The sequence below is a fragment of the Centruroides sculpturatus genome, unplaced genomic scaffold (genome assembly GCF_000671375.1).
Source record: "Centruroides sculpturatus isolate CEXI.00-Female unplaced genomic scaffold, Cexi_2.0 scaffold270, whole genome shotgun sequence".
NCBI lineage: Eukaryota > Metazoa > Arthropoda > Arachnida > Scorpiones > Buthidae > Centruroides > Centruroides sculpturatus.
The window spans coordinates 276245-292452 of NW_019384480.1; the positions used below are offsets into that span (position 1 = coordinate 276245).

At 31.4% G+C, this 16208-nt stretch overlaps 1 protein-coding gene across 3 annotated transcripts in view; it reads left to right on the forward strand.

Moving 5' to 3' along the window:
• Positions 1 to 574: 574 nt before the first annotated feature.
• Positions 575 to 16208, forward strand: part of LOC111621422 (transcription factor Sp9-like) — a 44683-nt gene continuing 29049 nt past the window's right edge. For 2 of the 3 annotated variants that reach the window (XM_023363553.1, XM_023363551.1), the window contains exon 1: positions 576 to 906. Coding sequence is in view for 1 of the 3 variants with exons in the window: in XM_023363550.1 (XP_023219318.1) it covers positions 901 to 906 (6 nt within the window). In the remaining 2 variants the exon portion in view is untranslated. Of the gene's footprint in view, positions 907 to 16208 lie in introns of all 3 variants that reach the window. The other variant, XM_023363550.1, reaches the window with a different exon arrangement.

The window sequence follows — 16208 nt, forward strand, 5'->3', positions numbered from 1 at the left end:
CACAATGTTATAGTCTGGTAAAAATGATAATTTGGGTAATCAACAATAGAATAAATATTTGTAAAGACCATATCCTAGAACATTTATTACTAACAACATTAACTCAACAATCTGAGTGATTTTAAATTGCTAATTAATTGAATAACTGCTATAAACAGAAAAGCATCTAATTATTTTGCAATATCATAATCATTATGATATGATATTTGATGCTCACATCAGATGTTCTTAAAACATTCTGCAAATTACTCACATATGATCTGAATATTCAAAATAATAATGTATATATAAAGCTCATGTATGGATAATTCTATAATCCTTAAGAAACACAATGAAAATTTTTAAATAAAAATGCTTATATTTTAATTANATATCGTTTATTAAACTAGGAAAAAAAAAGTTAAAAGTATATAAATAAACAAGGCAGGAGAAGTTGAAAGAGAAAAACAAAGCGAAAAAAAGGTAAATTGTTTAACGGAAGTGAGTAGTAAAGCAGAAGCAAAGCAGAGGGAAAGAATTGGAGGAGCTGGTTGAGAGCGACCTCTGATGGTTTCAGAGACACATGTAATTTCGGTGTCTTACCAAGCGACGGTTGGGCGGCACACACCAAACGCCCTTCCCGTAGAGGTGGAGCCCGGGTCCGCTATTCGCCATGTCTAGCTCTGATTTCGCTAGGTGTTCTTGCCTCGGGCCCTATTCAATTGTTACATCAATAGCAGATGAACTGTTGGCATCGTTGTGAGAACGGAAGTTGTCGGATGTGTATGGAATCGCTTTAACTATAATATCCATTTAAATACATTTAATAATTCCCAAAATTTTATTAAAAATTTTAGGGGGTATATTTTCGAAAACTTGTGTTTTAAATTGTCTTCTGGAGCGTTCAAGATAATAATCGATATGCAGGTATGTATAGATAATTTTGATTGGCTGCCCGCTTTTAAATATTCCTTGACGTCATTAATCGTTTTCAAAATCTGAACTTTTGAAAATTTTCAATTCATTTAAATGTTATATGTATAGTTTCTAAAATTCTCAAGTCCGTCTGATGGATTATTACATTCCAGAAAAGATTATTTATGCTATTAGTATAAAAATGTAGTTAAGCTTCATACTGAAATATCAGTTTTAGTTTAGCTTACACTTTTTCATTTTAATTAATGGTTTTAAATTTTATGTATCTGCCCATTAAATTCGCGAAAAAAGAAAAGGCTGTAAATCTTGGTTGCGTGTTTCCTACATAAATCATCACCTTCTATCTTGTTAATTTGAATGTTGAACGTGAGACGAATTCTGACTGTTATCTATAAGAATTAGGCCTATACATAAAAATATTTTGAAGTAGGAATTTCTTATCTTCACATCATGGATTACCTTGCTATTATTCATTCTTATATTGTAAATACAAAATTCTTCACATTGTTAAGTCTCTAGGTCTCCTGAAATACAGAACAATCTCGAGAAAACAAATTTAGAATTTTGAAATAGGGTCTTAATTACTGTATATTCCTTACAATTGTTTAGGCCTTATAATAAATAAAATGCATTGTAAATGATCAAACAAAAAATCAAATACCATAAGTATTTATAACACGAGTTTATATGCCGTAATAGTTTGAATGAAATCGCGATATTGAGCACGCCTAAACTCGCTAGGCCTATTCCTTTTTATAAAATTTACACACAGTTTAAATCATCGGATTATAGAATCAAGAAATTTGGCAACTGTTTCATCCCGAGATTTATTTGACTCACGAGTAATAATTATCTTTAAGGTCCAAATCAGTTAATAATGCAATTATTAACACGAGACAATTTGAACTGATTTGAGCCTTAAAATTTGTATATTGAATTAAATCTTACAACCAAATTTTAATGGAAAATGAATGCACAATTTGAGACTTAGAAAAATTTGAAAAATACAAAGTTTCAGAAAAGAATGTTAGACGAAAACTAAAAAATAAGTAGCCTAAATAATTAGACTATATTCTAAAACAAATACGGAAATTATACAACTTATATGAATGAAAAATATAAAAGATAATTAATGGAAAACATGTAAAAATAACCATAAGATTTGATAATGGAGATAGTTTTAATAATGTAAATTTAAATTCGATCTTCATGTGTTTGCTTATTTTAAAATTGATATAAACTAGTCTTATGATATAATCTCAACGACTGATATAATAGGAACTGTTATCGCCTAGAAAGATTATACAATTCCGATTTACCTAAAGATAAAAAAAAATAAAAATAAAATAGCGTAGCTTCGAATAACGGAAAAAATAAAATTATACTACAAGATATTTGTTGGAATGCAAGAAGAATTTCATTCAGGTGTTTATTACTTTTTGTGTTGTCATATCATTGCCGTGTATTTCAACATAACTAATATTCGCCATAATTTAACATATTAAAAAAAACGTAACACATAATGACGGATAGTGTGCGTTTGGAAAGATTTTTGTGTGATAAATGAATTAAAAAGTAACAGGTGACATCCCATCTTGAATGATTCCTGCTTAAAATTCTGGTCGTCTTCTTCATTCTTCCTATTCTATACGCCATCTTGACAGCCTTATGTATCGGTTGCTTTGCATCAACATAATCTCTTTTAACTAAAAACTGATCCCACTGGATTTAGGTTATTAAATAATGCCAGGAATATATTCTGGCATAAAAATATTTTTATTTTCAACAAAATATACAGGTTCATTAGCAAATTAAAAATAATTTTTTGTAGAAGGATAAATTGCAACATTTAAAACTGAATATTTTTAATAATCTGAAATATGGCTTCATCACACAGCATTTTAATTAAATTATTTTAGAATGTAAAAATTATCAGCAAATTTGAGAGTAAATGTAACAATTAATCGTTTGGATTTCATTGATTTTTGGTGATTTAAGAAAACCACCAAAAGAGTTATTTTGTTCAGTTTAAACCACAAGTTCTCTGATGCGAAAGAGGAATTGCTAGCTTTTTTCTCCTCCATTTCATTTCTTTCTTTCCCCTTTTTGTTCTTTTTGGATATCATTATTGGTCAATAACGATCTTTAAACTATATTTTTAATTGTATAATATTATTCTAATCACGGACTTTATACCGTGACAGCCTGCAGCGTTATTGATTTGATTATGTACTCTTTAACCCCGTAACACTATACTAATATTCAGTGCTGTCAGTCTGAATCTGAAAGTGGCATGAGCGTTTGCCTGTAGGCTTATCTTTTCCTATCCTAATTCATTACTTTTTACGTTTTGGGAGGAGTAATTGAAGTATGGAAATTTTATTTTCAAAATATTCTTCCAGCGAGCCTTTTGTTACCTGTTAATACCTATTAACGTCTAGCAATTCTCTATATCAAATGGATTCTAAGGGATTTTTAATGGGTATTAAGTGCCTGGAAGGTATGGTTTTAAAACAATCAAACTTCATTCAGAATAATTAGGATTATTAATCGAATATTTAATTTCATTTATGAATTTAGTTAAATCTGTAATAAAGAGTTGAAAATAGATTATTTATTAAACATTTTTGAAACTTATTTTATCCGTAACTTACTGTTACATTCTATGTTCGTATAATATTTGTAATTTAAAAAAACTGTGCGTGTTATTTGTTTAAATGTTATTTATAGCTAAAATAATGAATAATAATCTATATCTCGACTACTAAAATTTAATATTCATGAACTTAATTTAGACCTATCAATTATTAAGATTAATTTTTAATACAAAAATATACAATCTGATACAAAAATGAATGTCAAATGAATTTCAAATGATGCATATTATTTATAAAAATCTTTATAAAGTTCATATTAAAACCTACATATAAATCGGCTTGAAAACATAAAATATAAAACAATAATTGTTTTGAGTATTTCAAATATTATTTAAATTACTTTCTTTTAATAGTGCATTGAAATATCTGACACAGGCATTTAATATTATTTCATTTGTAGATTTATTAAACGCAGATTTTTAGTACAAATGAATATCGAAGTATTTAGATCACAGGTCACATATATCACAGATATCCCAGGTCGGAAGTTTCTTCCATCGGAAATAGAATTTATACTTTTAAATTTTTGTAAATGATTAATCTAAATATAAACAAGTTACCGAACTAAATGCAATTAATATGGGCCGTATCTAACATTTTATAGGATTTATCTATCAATAATTAAGCCTATGAAATAAGTTTCATTAGAAAAGAAAATTTGAAAATATTTAGAAAATGTTTTAAAGAATTTGACAATCCAAAATAATATTTGGATACAATGTTTCACTTTAAATTGCAAAACTTGATTTTGGTCTTACTCCTCCCAAATTATGCCAGGATCCAAGAAAACATCTGCTACAGTTATTATAACAAATAGAGGGTTTATGAAACAAGGTTTTTTATTTATTAGAAGTGCAGATCTAAGCGTGTTATGAGGGGTGGAACTCTATTTTCAGCAGCTGTCACCACTTTGCTTGTCTGGTCCATGACACCCGTGCCGGGGGAGTACAGGGCCTAAAGATAACATCGGATCAGTGTAGGCCTGCTCGTTATAACTTGTGTTTTTGATAATCTCTGAGATTAGAAGGTCTGAAATCTGTGTTAGTAGTGTCATTGATGCTTTAACATAAATATTTATGTTTTCTACCCATTTAACGCTACACTTGTTTAAAATTGGATATTAATCATGTTTTATTGACAATAAAATGTTTAATAATAGTGATTCCTATAGAATAAATTTTATGAGCATTATTATCTGTTCAATAAACCATTATTATGAGTAAATATTCTAAAATATATAGTCTTATGAGGTGTTAATGTAATAGGTCTAGAAGTATGGTTCTATTTGTTTATTAAGATTTAAATTCTCAGTATTGTGTGAAGTCCGTAACATTTCATGGTTGTAATTATAATAATATTTGTTATGCATCGTGGAAATAAATTAGATATAATTAAAATAAGTTTTCTATCATTATTATGAAAACTTAAGAGCGTTAAATAGGCGTATCTATAATTTATTTTAATAGATACCATCAACGATACTCAAGTTCGCAAAGTAACTTACTTTTCGTGGAATTTATAAAAGTGTTTGCTTATATCTGCATAGACTTGTAACTGTAAAAGTTATATTTTATACTCTTTACAAAGATATGTGAAGTTTGTGAACAGTTTTTAACAAACCTTCATTTTTTATATAAAATTTTTGTAGGCCTATGGTTTTATTAAAATTTATAAAAATTTAAAATTCTTTGAGATATTCCTTATTTTTTTATTTCAAGATAAAAAAAATTAATAAACACAAAAAGAAAAAAATGTCTACATGCTCTTAGATTATACAATTCCGATTTACCTAAAGATAAAAAAAAATAAAAATAAAATAGCGTAGCTTCGAATAACGGAAAAAATAAAATTATACTACAAGATANTCTAAATTATTGTTTTCTTTAGTCTCCAGCCCCAATTAAAAATTATTTGTATGTATTTATATGCAAAATTATACCCCGACTTACGCGAATTCGACTTACGCGGTTATCACTTGGTTCCACCTATCACGTAAGTTCGGGGTATTACTGTATTAATTTTAATTATAATTATTGAATTTAATAAGAGATGGCACCTAACACCTACCTCTAGAACCAAATTACTCAGAATTTAATTATTAATAGTAGCAGTAAGGTAGCCTGATTAAAATATGGCAATTGTTTGGTTATTGGTTACCTGTATATAATGTTATGCTGTAATCCAATCCAAATTGTTTCTAAAACAAAACTTCTCAGAAACGTTAGCACATTTGGGCTATATATTTATCCTTAGGAGTTAACTAAAAAATTTACATTACATTTTAAGTTTGAAGAATTTTAAAATATCATATTGAGAACACTGTATTATATATTGATAAAAAAGTAATTAAATTTTTAAAAAAATGTTTTTTTTTAAATTTACATTACTAACGATTTATGAAAAATACTGTAAATATTCTTATGAAAAATTGTTATGATGATGATAAAATATGATGTTACTATATATTTATATATTACATGTATTTTTCATAATAAAAGTGAACATACTGTATCTCATAAGAATTGTAGCAAGTCTGAATGATAGATGGTTATTTGTACACTTTCAAAATTCAGATTAGTTTTCATTTTCTTAAATTCATAGTTTTCATTTAAATGATATTGATAGTAATTTATAACTTTAAATAATATACAGGGATACCTCAAACTTACGCGATAGGTGGGACTGAGCGATAACCGCGTAAGTCAAATTCGCATAAGTCGGGGTATATTTTCGCAATGTGTGTAAAATCCAAGTCAGATGTATGTAAGCTAATAAATGTTCTCGTTAATCTTATCTCGTCTTTCGATTCATTCACGGTTACAAGAAATCACCACATAGAGTCTCTCAAGTCTCCGTAGATATAACAAACACAGAAATAAATAACACAAAATAAATTGTAGCTATGTGTCGATTCCGCGCAACATGTCCGAACATGTAAGCTGAACAATAGTGTGGGGGGAGTGAGTAATAGAGAGTTGTGTGCCGCTCAAATGAAAGACGAATCGACAAGATTTGAAAATCGCGTAACTCCGGGTTCGCGTAAGTCGGGGCAGTGTAAGTCGAGGTATTACTGTAAATATTTGTGTTGTATCTATTGTGTATGTATATATACACTGGTATATATACATGCAATCAAATTTCAATTTAGTGCCATTTGTTTGCCTCTGAAATTGACATTAAATTAAATGTAGTACTAGACTGAAATACCACAAACAATAATAATTATTAAAAACTTGGCTGACAGTATTTACATTTTTCAAAAACATAAAAAATATTATGAATATAAAAAGTGATTTTTGTCTTCTTTTCCTTCTTTCTGCTGTTAACACACCACCTCTGTTTTTGAACTGTTTATTTTATTTAGTATTTAAGCATACAACCATGATGTAGGGGAACATAAAAATTACAAGATTTGAAAATAAAGTGTACAAATAACCATCTACCATTCAGACTTGCTACAATTCTTTATGAGATACAGTATGTTCACTTTTATTATGAAAAATACATGTAATATATAAATATATAGTAACACCATATTTTATCATCATCATCATAACAATTTTTCATAAGAATATTTACAATATTTTTCATAAATCATTGATAATGTAAATTNTATTAGAAGTAATTAAGACAGAAAAATAGTGCTAAAAATATTTGTAGAAACTTAAGCTACTTTCACAATAAAGTATAAGCAGAGTCGAAGAGTTTTAAAACCCTATCATTTGGACTAAAGCATATCACCATAAGTAAGATAAGGATCCAAGTCGCTTTATAGACATAATAGAGATAATAATGCGAATTCCGAATATGCATTTATCTAGGAAAGAAGCAAAGTGGTTTTAAAATTACAGGTCAGACATCAAAGATGAAGAGATAGCCAAGAACTCGGATAGAATAAGAAATTAAATCATCAATTCTTTGTTTCTTTAAATCATACACGCACGACTTACATCGCTCAATATGCACAAACGGATACCTAAAGTAATTTCTCAGTACTAAAGTAGTACCACGCCTTTGCTCTTCTTCCCCGCCTACAACAGTACTAACCAATCGACAAGCAGTCTGCCTGGCACCTGAATGACGTAACCGAATCCAATTGGAGCGAGGCAACACGTCATATATCTCGTCTTACATTCACCAGTATGAGTGTTTATTTTTTGATATATATAAATTATTTAGATTTCCTCGGGTTAAAAATCGTAATAAATTGGTTAAAACGGTGGTAAAATGACCCGACCATGTTTTTATTTAAGAATAGCGGTAAAATTGCGGATGAAATTAAATCAGATTAAAATGTCGGCCGTTTTTGGTTAGATGTGTAAAAGTGTAGCTTATCGTGTCCTTATCGGTTCGTTTCCCTGTTGAGGAGTAAGGGATGGATAGGGCTGGTCCGGACCACATTATTTATCCCGGTGAAGGGTAGTCATTAGTCGTGGATAAACACTTTATCATGGAGCTGATTAGAGATCAACACACTTGACACCCTGGAGAAGGACTTTCTATTATGAGGCTCTTCCTATGCCTATCTGGGGGTTGACACGATATCATCTGAAATACAGTGTTGCTAGTCTCACGTCACTTTTCATTTGCGCTTGATGAATGCGGTAGTTGGGCTATATCTATCTCAGCTTCTAGGCCCCATATTTGTCCGAGACCGCTTGTCTGCTTCAGACCTCCTAGTTCGTGATAAGAGCCTTACTATGGTAAAATCCTTTAATAAATCTCTAAGTCCGTTAAGCCTTTTTCTGCAGAACAGATGTCAAGTTTTTCCTAGTTCATTTAAACGTGGGCAAAATTAAAACTTTTCTTTTTCATTAATGAGATCTTACATATAAGTAGGGCCCATTTGAATTATGCAAATACTTGTATTTTGCATAATTCAAATGATCGAGATATTTAAATCATTAATCATTTGTAATTATGCGAAATTTTAATTCGTACTTTTAAGATACAAGATACGAGATCCTAAAATTTAGTCAAAACTCTACCTTGTTTTAGAACAATGATTTTTGAAATAATATGGTCTGGCAAAAAATAGCCTTATTTATTTCGGACAGTTGAGCTATGGGCCTTTGGCTGTGTGTACACAAGGGGAGTGGAGATTGCATCAAGCAGGGTTGATTGGTAATTATTGGCAGAGTCTGGAGGATCAAAGCAGATGCGTGTAATTAATAGTTGGAAGCTCTGTGATTAAGGCGGCTGCTTATGTGTTTTGCTCTCACGTGACATTCATGCCTAATTTTAATTGGTCCTGCGAGAAGATCATAAATCTTACGCCCAATCAGCTTTGGGTAGAATGGGAGCTTTTTAGGCGCGGTTCGGACTGCGTTTGGCTTTTTTCCGGGAGAAAATGCAGATGTGATCTTTTTTTGTACTCCAATTTTCTCTAGACTGATCAGAGAAAGTTTAAATAACGGTTTTAGAAATTTTTACCTCAGATTTTATTTCAGAATTGTTCTAAATAATTATTGTAATAGATTTGTTTCTTTATTGTGTAGAGGTATCACTATTATCACATGATTTTCGCATTTTAATGTGTTTTACATCAAATTTACTTCTATAAATTCAAAAAAATTAGCGTAAACCGGATTAATAGAAACGAGAAATAGAAAAATAATTTTACTGTATTACTTAAATTTTTATAGAAATGCTTCTTCTGTTTATTTATATATTTTTTGCTTTTAGTATATCATGTAAGATGATTATCCGTTAAATTTTGAATTTTATGTATTTGAACATTTAAGTTTTAAATGAATGAAGTTTAAGTTCACGCATTCAACAAAATTTATTCTAAAAATAATGATAAGACGAAGCCATTCCATTGTTTTACTCACTTAGTAATTTAGATGCTTGGGTAAATAAGAAACTATAGGAAACAGCTTTGGAGTTCGATCTAACAAGCCGTGAAATATTCTAGAAGAATCAGAAAAATGTTAGACCAGGAATTGCTTGGACCCTGGTCAAACCGGAGCCTTTTCTTCGATCTATAAGTTCGACGAACTCATGCAATGTGAAGGGATCAGGTCCAGAACGTGAGGACTGACCCAGGGGGATGAGAGCACAGAGTTTCTACTTCCAGTCGCTGACAGAAGTGTGAATCAGTCCTGATAGATGGCCGAGCCCTATAATTTGCTTGCTGTTATTGCAGCAATATGGTTGGCATACTAAGAACGCTTTATCTGCAGCATCAAGTGCAGCATCGTTGCATCGATCGAACGAAGCCAGGTCACTGCGCATACTCCGTTACCCCACTAGACCTTTCGGACCACTCCCGAAATGTCCAAGTTTGGGGTTATTCTGAAAATCGCTTCAATGTAACCTATCTACTCACTTAGCTTATAAAGTTTCTTCAGCATCTAAAAAGTCAAAAGCTTTCGACGAACCGGAGTTATTAATTCCAATCGCTAGCTGTAATAAAGATTACTTTGAATTAATACTTTGAAAAACATTTATTATCTTTTTCTAATATAATTGTTATCTTTAAAAAATTCTCAAAAATTTCCAAATATTTTAAAACTGAATTAACTATGGGTCTGTAATGAAATGTTGTATCTATGACGACATCATTTCGAATTAAAAAATGACTAAACTAATTGAAATTAGATAATAGTTTAGATATACTTTATTATATACAGGGAAAAGTGAGTATTTAGAATCAACACAAATTTGTGCAAAGAATAGACAAAAAAACAACTTTTCATAGAGTTAGTTTCTGTCCATTTTTACTTTTTGCAGTTATAGAAAAGATAGTTGAGAACTTAAGTTAAACTATAATATTTCTTTAATAAATGGCTATATTAAAATCAATTTTAATAAGAAGATTCAGATTTAAAATAACTTTATGTTCTATTCTATTTCATAATTTTGTTTTATATTCAAAAATAAAAAATAAATTGAATTTTTGACTTGGATTCTGATGGAATTTTCTGTAAAAGTTCTGAAATTATTTTAACGTAGAAATTCTTACTTAGTTCATTGGTAAAATTTTGATTTGAATTACTACAAACCATTTTTGTTATTCAAAACATAATTTATGAGAATAATTAAATAAAATGAATTTTATCCGAAGGAAAGGGAAAACTTTAAGAGTACGACACTTTGATAGTAGAAAAGATAAATTCCTCGGATTCGTTTGGGACGCAGTACAGTACACATTCCAATGATTCGGGTGACAAGTTCAAAAGGTACGCACAAATGGACGAGGAGGAAAGGAATTAATAGACATCATCCTCTCGTATAAAGCAATTTTAGTGTCAAGAATTTTCCATGTTCGTTCGCCATGCTTGCTCTAGCCCGGCCACAAGTCAAATCGATATTTTGGAAGAGACAACGTCTTCCATTGTCTTTCGTCTGCAGAACATCATAGACGAGACTCAGAAATCACCAAGTAAACAAATTCAACGTTTTGTATAAATAATTCATCTAAATCTCTGTAATTTCTTAAGAGAAAAACAGGACGTTCTCTGTTTGCTCTTGTCTCTATCTGTTCTGCTTGATATTCTTTCTGCTTCTACATTCATCTTTCAAAAATTGTCCTCTCCCTAACCTGTCCGCCTATAGGCATGGCCTCTGCATATAGATTGATGTTATCTCGGTTTATTTTACTATCATTTAGTATATCGGATTTCGGGGTGTAGGCTTACGGATATTTTAAAATTCTCATTGAATCTTATACTATCTAAATTAAATGTTTAAGCTAGTATGTTTTCGCATTTGGATTTTCTATAAAATGCTAGCTCAGCTGATGATTCATATTAATTTAGAATTATTAAACATGAATTCATGTTTTAAAGGTATTTTCGTGATAATGTAGGGCACACCATACTCTTATAACCAAGATAATCTTTAGAATTAGCCAGGGTAAAGTTTGTTTATCGCTTATATGCTTAATTTGTTGATGAGTACAAGCACTGACTAAATAAAAAATTTAATTGTTAGTTAGGCATTCGATGATTTAGAAATCGGATCTGTTTTATTCTAATTTAGAACTAGACAACGAAGACCATTCTTGTGATAATATTGGCATAATTCTGAGCAGTATCGTGATTTTATTCACTATCGAAATCGGATTTATTTTACTTGTATATCATAAACTAGAACTTTATAACTAGAATTATAGAAATTTCTGTAAAATTATTTTTGTGTGTATCTTAAAAGTCTATCCAATATTTAAATTTTCTAAATATTCACTTAATTAAAAAAAATAGTTAACAAATTTCATAAGTCCACCAAGAGTCTAATATGAATTCCCTCCGAGACAACAAATTAAAAGCAATACATTCTTCAATCTTCTAAGCATAATCCTTCATAAAAGAATCTAAGTAAATTTGACATCAACTTATTATTAAAACTTGACTAAACCTATATTATCCGACACCTAAGCCTATAGACCGAGAACAGATGGAAGAAAATGGAGGATGCAGGCGGAATAAACGATTGAAAGATTCAACAGTTAGATATATCACATGACATTGATTGATGCCTATAGGTATAAAAATTCTTATCATAACTAGGCCGTCTGTGTATAAGGAGTAAAAAAAAAAAAATGCTTTTAAATTCGACGTCCGTCCACTAAATAAAAAACAAGAAGTGGAGAGAGCAATCAAGGACGAGTCTCATCTGATAGGTCTATTTAATTATTTTAATATTTTATTTTGGTAATTTACTGGCCTCATAAGAATTTTGGATGCCTTCGTGACGTTAAGTGTGATGAGTGGGTCTATACATCCAAATTTACGTCTGATAAAATTTTGAGGCCTCTGAAGGTTTCTAATTTGCTGATTTTTATTATGAGGCTCGTAAATTATTTTTATGCCTACTATTTGGATAATTTTATTTAAATTTAAAAATTAAAATTTATTGAGAATTGTTCTAGTTTTTTTATCATTTAAATATTTTTTATCTTATGAAACTTTTTATTCTATGATGATTCTTACCAAACGAATCTGTAAGAAAAATTAAATTAAATAAACTATTAAAGTTAAATAGTTTAACTCTTAAATATAAAAACAGTATTAGTGAGTATGTTGTGTATTATGTAACAATAGAAACTTTTAAAAATAATATATTTTTGTATACTTTTTGACTGGATTTTGATGAAAAATTTTAAATGACAAATTGTATTATGAAAGTTTATTTCTTAATTGTGAATATCATGAATAATAAACAGTATTTCACATAAATTTGGAAAAACTGGGCCCTATTAGCTTTGAGGCCTTATAAACGTGATTGGAATGTCGGAACTTATACTCTACTATATCACTCATCAGTAGATCTTGTATCTTTTGTGGGCGCGTTAAATATAAGGAGAGAATCTTCTTTAATATGGAATAAATTAAGCAGAAGAGGCTCAGGTAAGTAAAGCACGAAGTTCAGTCATGAGTTTTGCCTCCCCCGGGTGACAGATTAATGTCGGGTCGACAGCAAACTACGTAATTTTTTTTTTGTACGCATTCATATCCATGTTGCATGTTCGCTTTAATAGAACAGCATACATGTTAGTTTGTAGGTAGCCAAAACTTTGTTCTTTTTATTCACGAATTATAATCTAAGTTCGTGAAAGATGGTCTGTTAAATGAAATAATGCCTTAGAAATTTTGAATGCTCGGCTCAGATTCCATTATCATTGTCCCAAGCATCAGTTGAGAGTTGAAATTTTTGAAAGCATAAATAATTGTTTTAGCCTGTATTTAATACAAGTTATGATATTTTTCAGGAAATTGACAATAATTTGATACATTTTATTGTTTTCCCGATAAGAGTAGACAGACAAGCGTGATTTTACTCGTAAGTTGACAATAGCCATATTTTAAATCTAAGTGAGATTTAAAGCTCGACTATTGTTCTTATAATTTCAGATATTCTTTAAAATTAAGATATTGGACCAATTTAAAGCTTTTATATAGACTTGATCGAATTGAAAAGTTTTATTATTTTCATAAAATCACCGAAGTCTTTTGGAGAGATAATTTAGAACTTGGTTGTGATTAATTATTTTCGTTTCCGCTAAACCTTTTGTTGAACGAGCCTATTAAGTTCAATTAAAGTAGAGGGCCCCAAGATTTCAAGCGATAAGGCAGAAAAGAAACCTGCAAATGTTATGCGGGAAGTCGGATAAATGGAAATCTATTTATTTGATCATTTAAAAATTATTTAGCGCAAATTCCGTTACTTTTTATGTTTATTTTTGCTTGTTTGTTTGTTTATTCTAGTTTTTGGATATAAACAAAACGTAATTAATAGTGACGAAATGTCGTTTTCATTAGGATTCTAACCTGATGTATTATATCACCATCGAAATCTAAAATAATCTAGTCATTGCGCCATTTAAATTGAATGATAGTTTTTGCATTCATTCTGCGCTGTGTAGATACGGAACTGACAATTATTTACGTTTCCCCGGTCGTAATATTATCTGAAAGGTCACGTGACGCGATCGACCCCCATTAAGAGTGGCGGAGGTTAGCAAAACTAATGCAGTCAAAAAGCGCAACACAGCTCATTTGGTCCGTCAGTTAGCCGAGTCATCCGGCAGCACATCCCCATAATGTGCTGCATAGCAGATGATGTGGTGGGTCCCTCGATCCGCTATAATAGAATTAAGCAAATTTTTGGTCACGCTGGTCCGAGTGGACAATACCGACGCATTTGATGGCGCTTCATTAGCATGGTCTTGGCGTCTGAAAGTCCGGATGCGGCCCAGATGGTGGCACTTCCCTCCCCCTCTCCACGCTACTCTGTGGTTGACAATGGCTCCTCTTTTGTGCTTATCTTGTCCTTTATTCTCTCGTCTCTGCACAGAGGGCGATCTGTCATTGACTATGGCTGCTCTTGGCGGCCACCACACACCACAGCCTTTTGTGTGCGAGCTATGAGCCTACTTAGAATTATGATGCTTGATTCTCCATGAAGCCTTCTGTGATTTTCCAAAGCTCAAAAAATATCCTGATGTTTGAGCGACTCTTTTTTAGAAACCACCTGCGTTTATAGTTTCAATATTTAAAAAAAAGTTATTTATAAGCTAATTTTTTGTAGGAATTTTGAAATACATTCTTGTCAAAATCATTATTATTTGAAAGATTTAAAATGAATTAGATCTTCCTAAAATATTTAATAATCAGAGCTGTAATCTAAATTGAATAAATTTTAGATTTTGAGAAGCATCCTTCTTGAATCTTCAATAGAAATATATTCAATTTTGATCTTTTCCAATTAGATTAGAAGTCTTCTTTCGAAATTATCTTTGCGAATGGCACAGGCAAGAATGCCAAAGCAAACAATGGCAAGGGTCGAGCGGGCACAGGGTGACATTGTCGGAGGATAAACAAACGTGGAGTTTGATTGATGGCAGATTGAAAAAGAGAAGAAGAGAAAAAACATAATTACTGGCGAGATGTGTCGGGGGAAAATTACAACAGTCAGGAGAGATCAAGGCGCCAATTAGAATGAATCCCGCCCTATTTAATGTGAAAAAATGCTGGGTGGAGATGTGGCTCACCATGTGACGTTTGTAATCTTGTCCATCCTCCGATTGCTGCACTTCTATTACATCCCCAACACATTTGGAATGCTTGGACAGGTGTTCCTCACTAATGCCTTTTCCTCTTCTCCTCTGATCGTCGAAATCCGAAATTCCGCGTGCCCTTCGTCCTAATCTACCCTATGCTAATTAAGCAAGACGCATGCGTTCTCCTTTTCTATATTTTATTAATATCTGATCGATTTTTGGATCGTACCGCGCCCTTCTGCGCGTCGTCAAGATGCGACGCGGTCCTTTTTTGTCTAAGGAAAAAAAAACGAGTTGTTGGGAGATGTAGTTCGGGGGCGAAGGGTCGAGAGAAAGTGTGACGCATGGGAGATGGGAGCTCTGCCGCAAACATTCGATTAAGTGCGTCTCTTCGAGTTGTAGTCTTTCCCTTAATGTAATTTTCTGTCGGTGCAGCACAGATATAATTGATAGGCCTGGCTAAGGGATAATTAGCACACGGCCACCCCGGTAACTCGAAATAACGAGCAGGAGTTGTAACCTTATCCCACCGATTAATCCAATCGTTATCCGGTCCCTCGCTTCCGTGCCCCTTTACATTCTACGCTACAGTAATGAAATTCATTTGCATTCTGCTAATGTCTGATCGTGCTACCCGCTGTGCTACCCTGGGGTGCTGTTCCCAACCTCTCTTCTTCCCTTTTATCGAGCCCTAGAATAGGACTCCATTTTTTTAATATTAAAGGGTAAGTGAAGTTAAACAAGAATAAGGGCTTGACTTTGTTGAATTTTTGAGTATTTTTTGAGGATTGACTATTAATGAGATGATATTAGAAATTTAATGAACGTCGCTCCGTTCTTTAATTACCTGCTGACATGTAATTTTCTCTGATCTATCAGCTGTAATTGAAAGTGGAACTTAATAAAAAATCATATTTGAAAAAGTAGATTATCTGATGATTTTTGTAATTTTAGCTTCATAAATTTCAGTTTTTCTTGAACTCCGTCGGCAGAAAGGGTTAATTTTGAAGAAGATGAAGCTGGAAAAGTACACACCCGTTCGAGGATTTATGCACTTTTAGAAATTCGTTTTTTAACGAGAATATACTTCTTTGTGCCTACGTTTTCCTCTCTAAATTATATCTAAATAA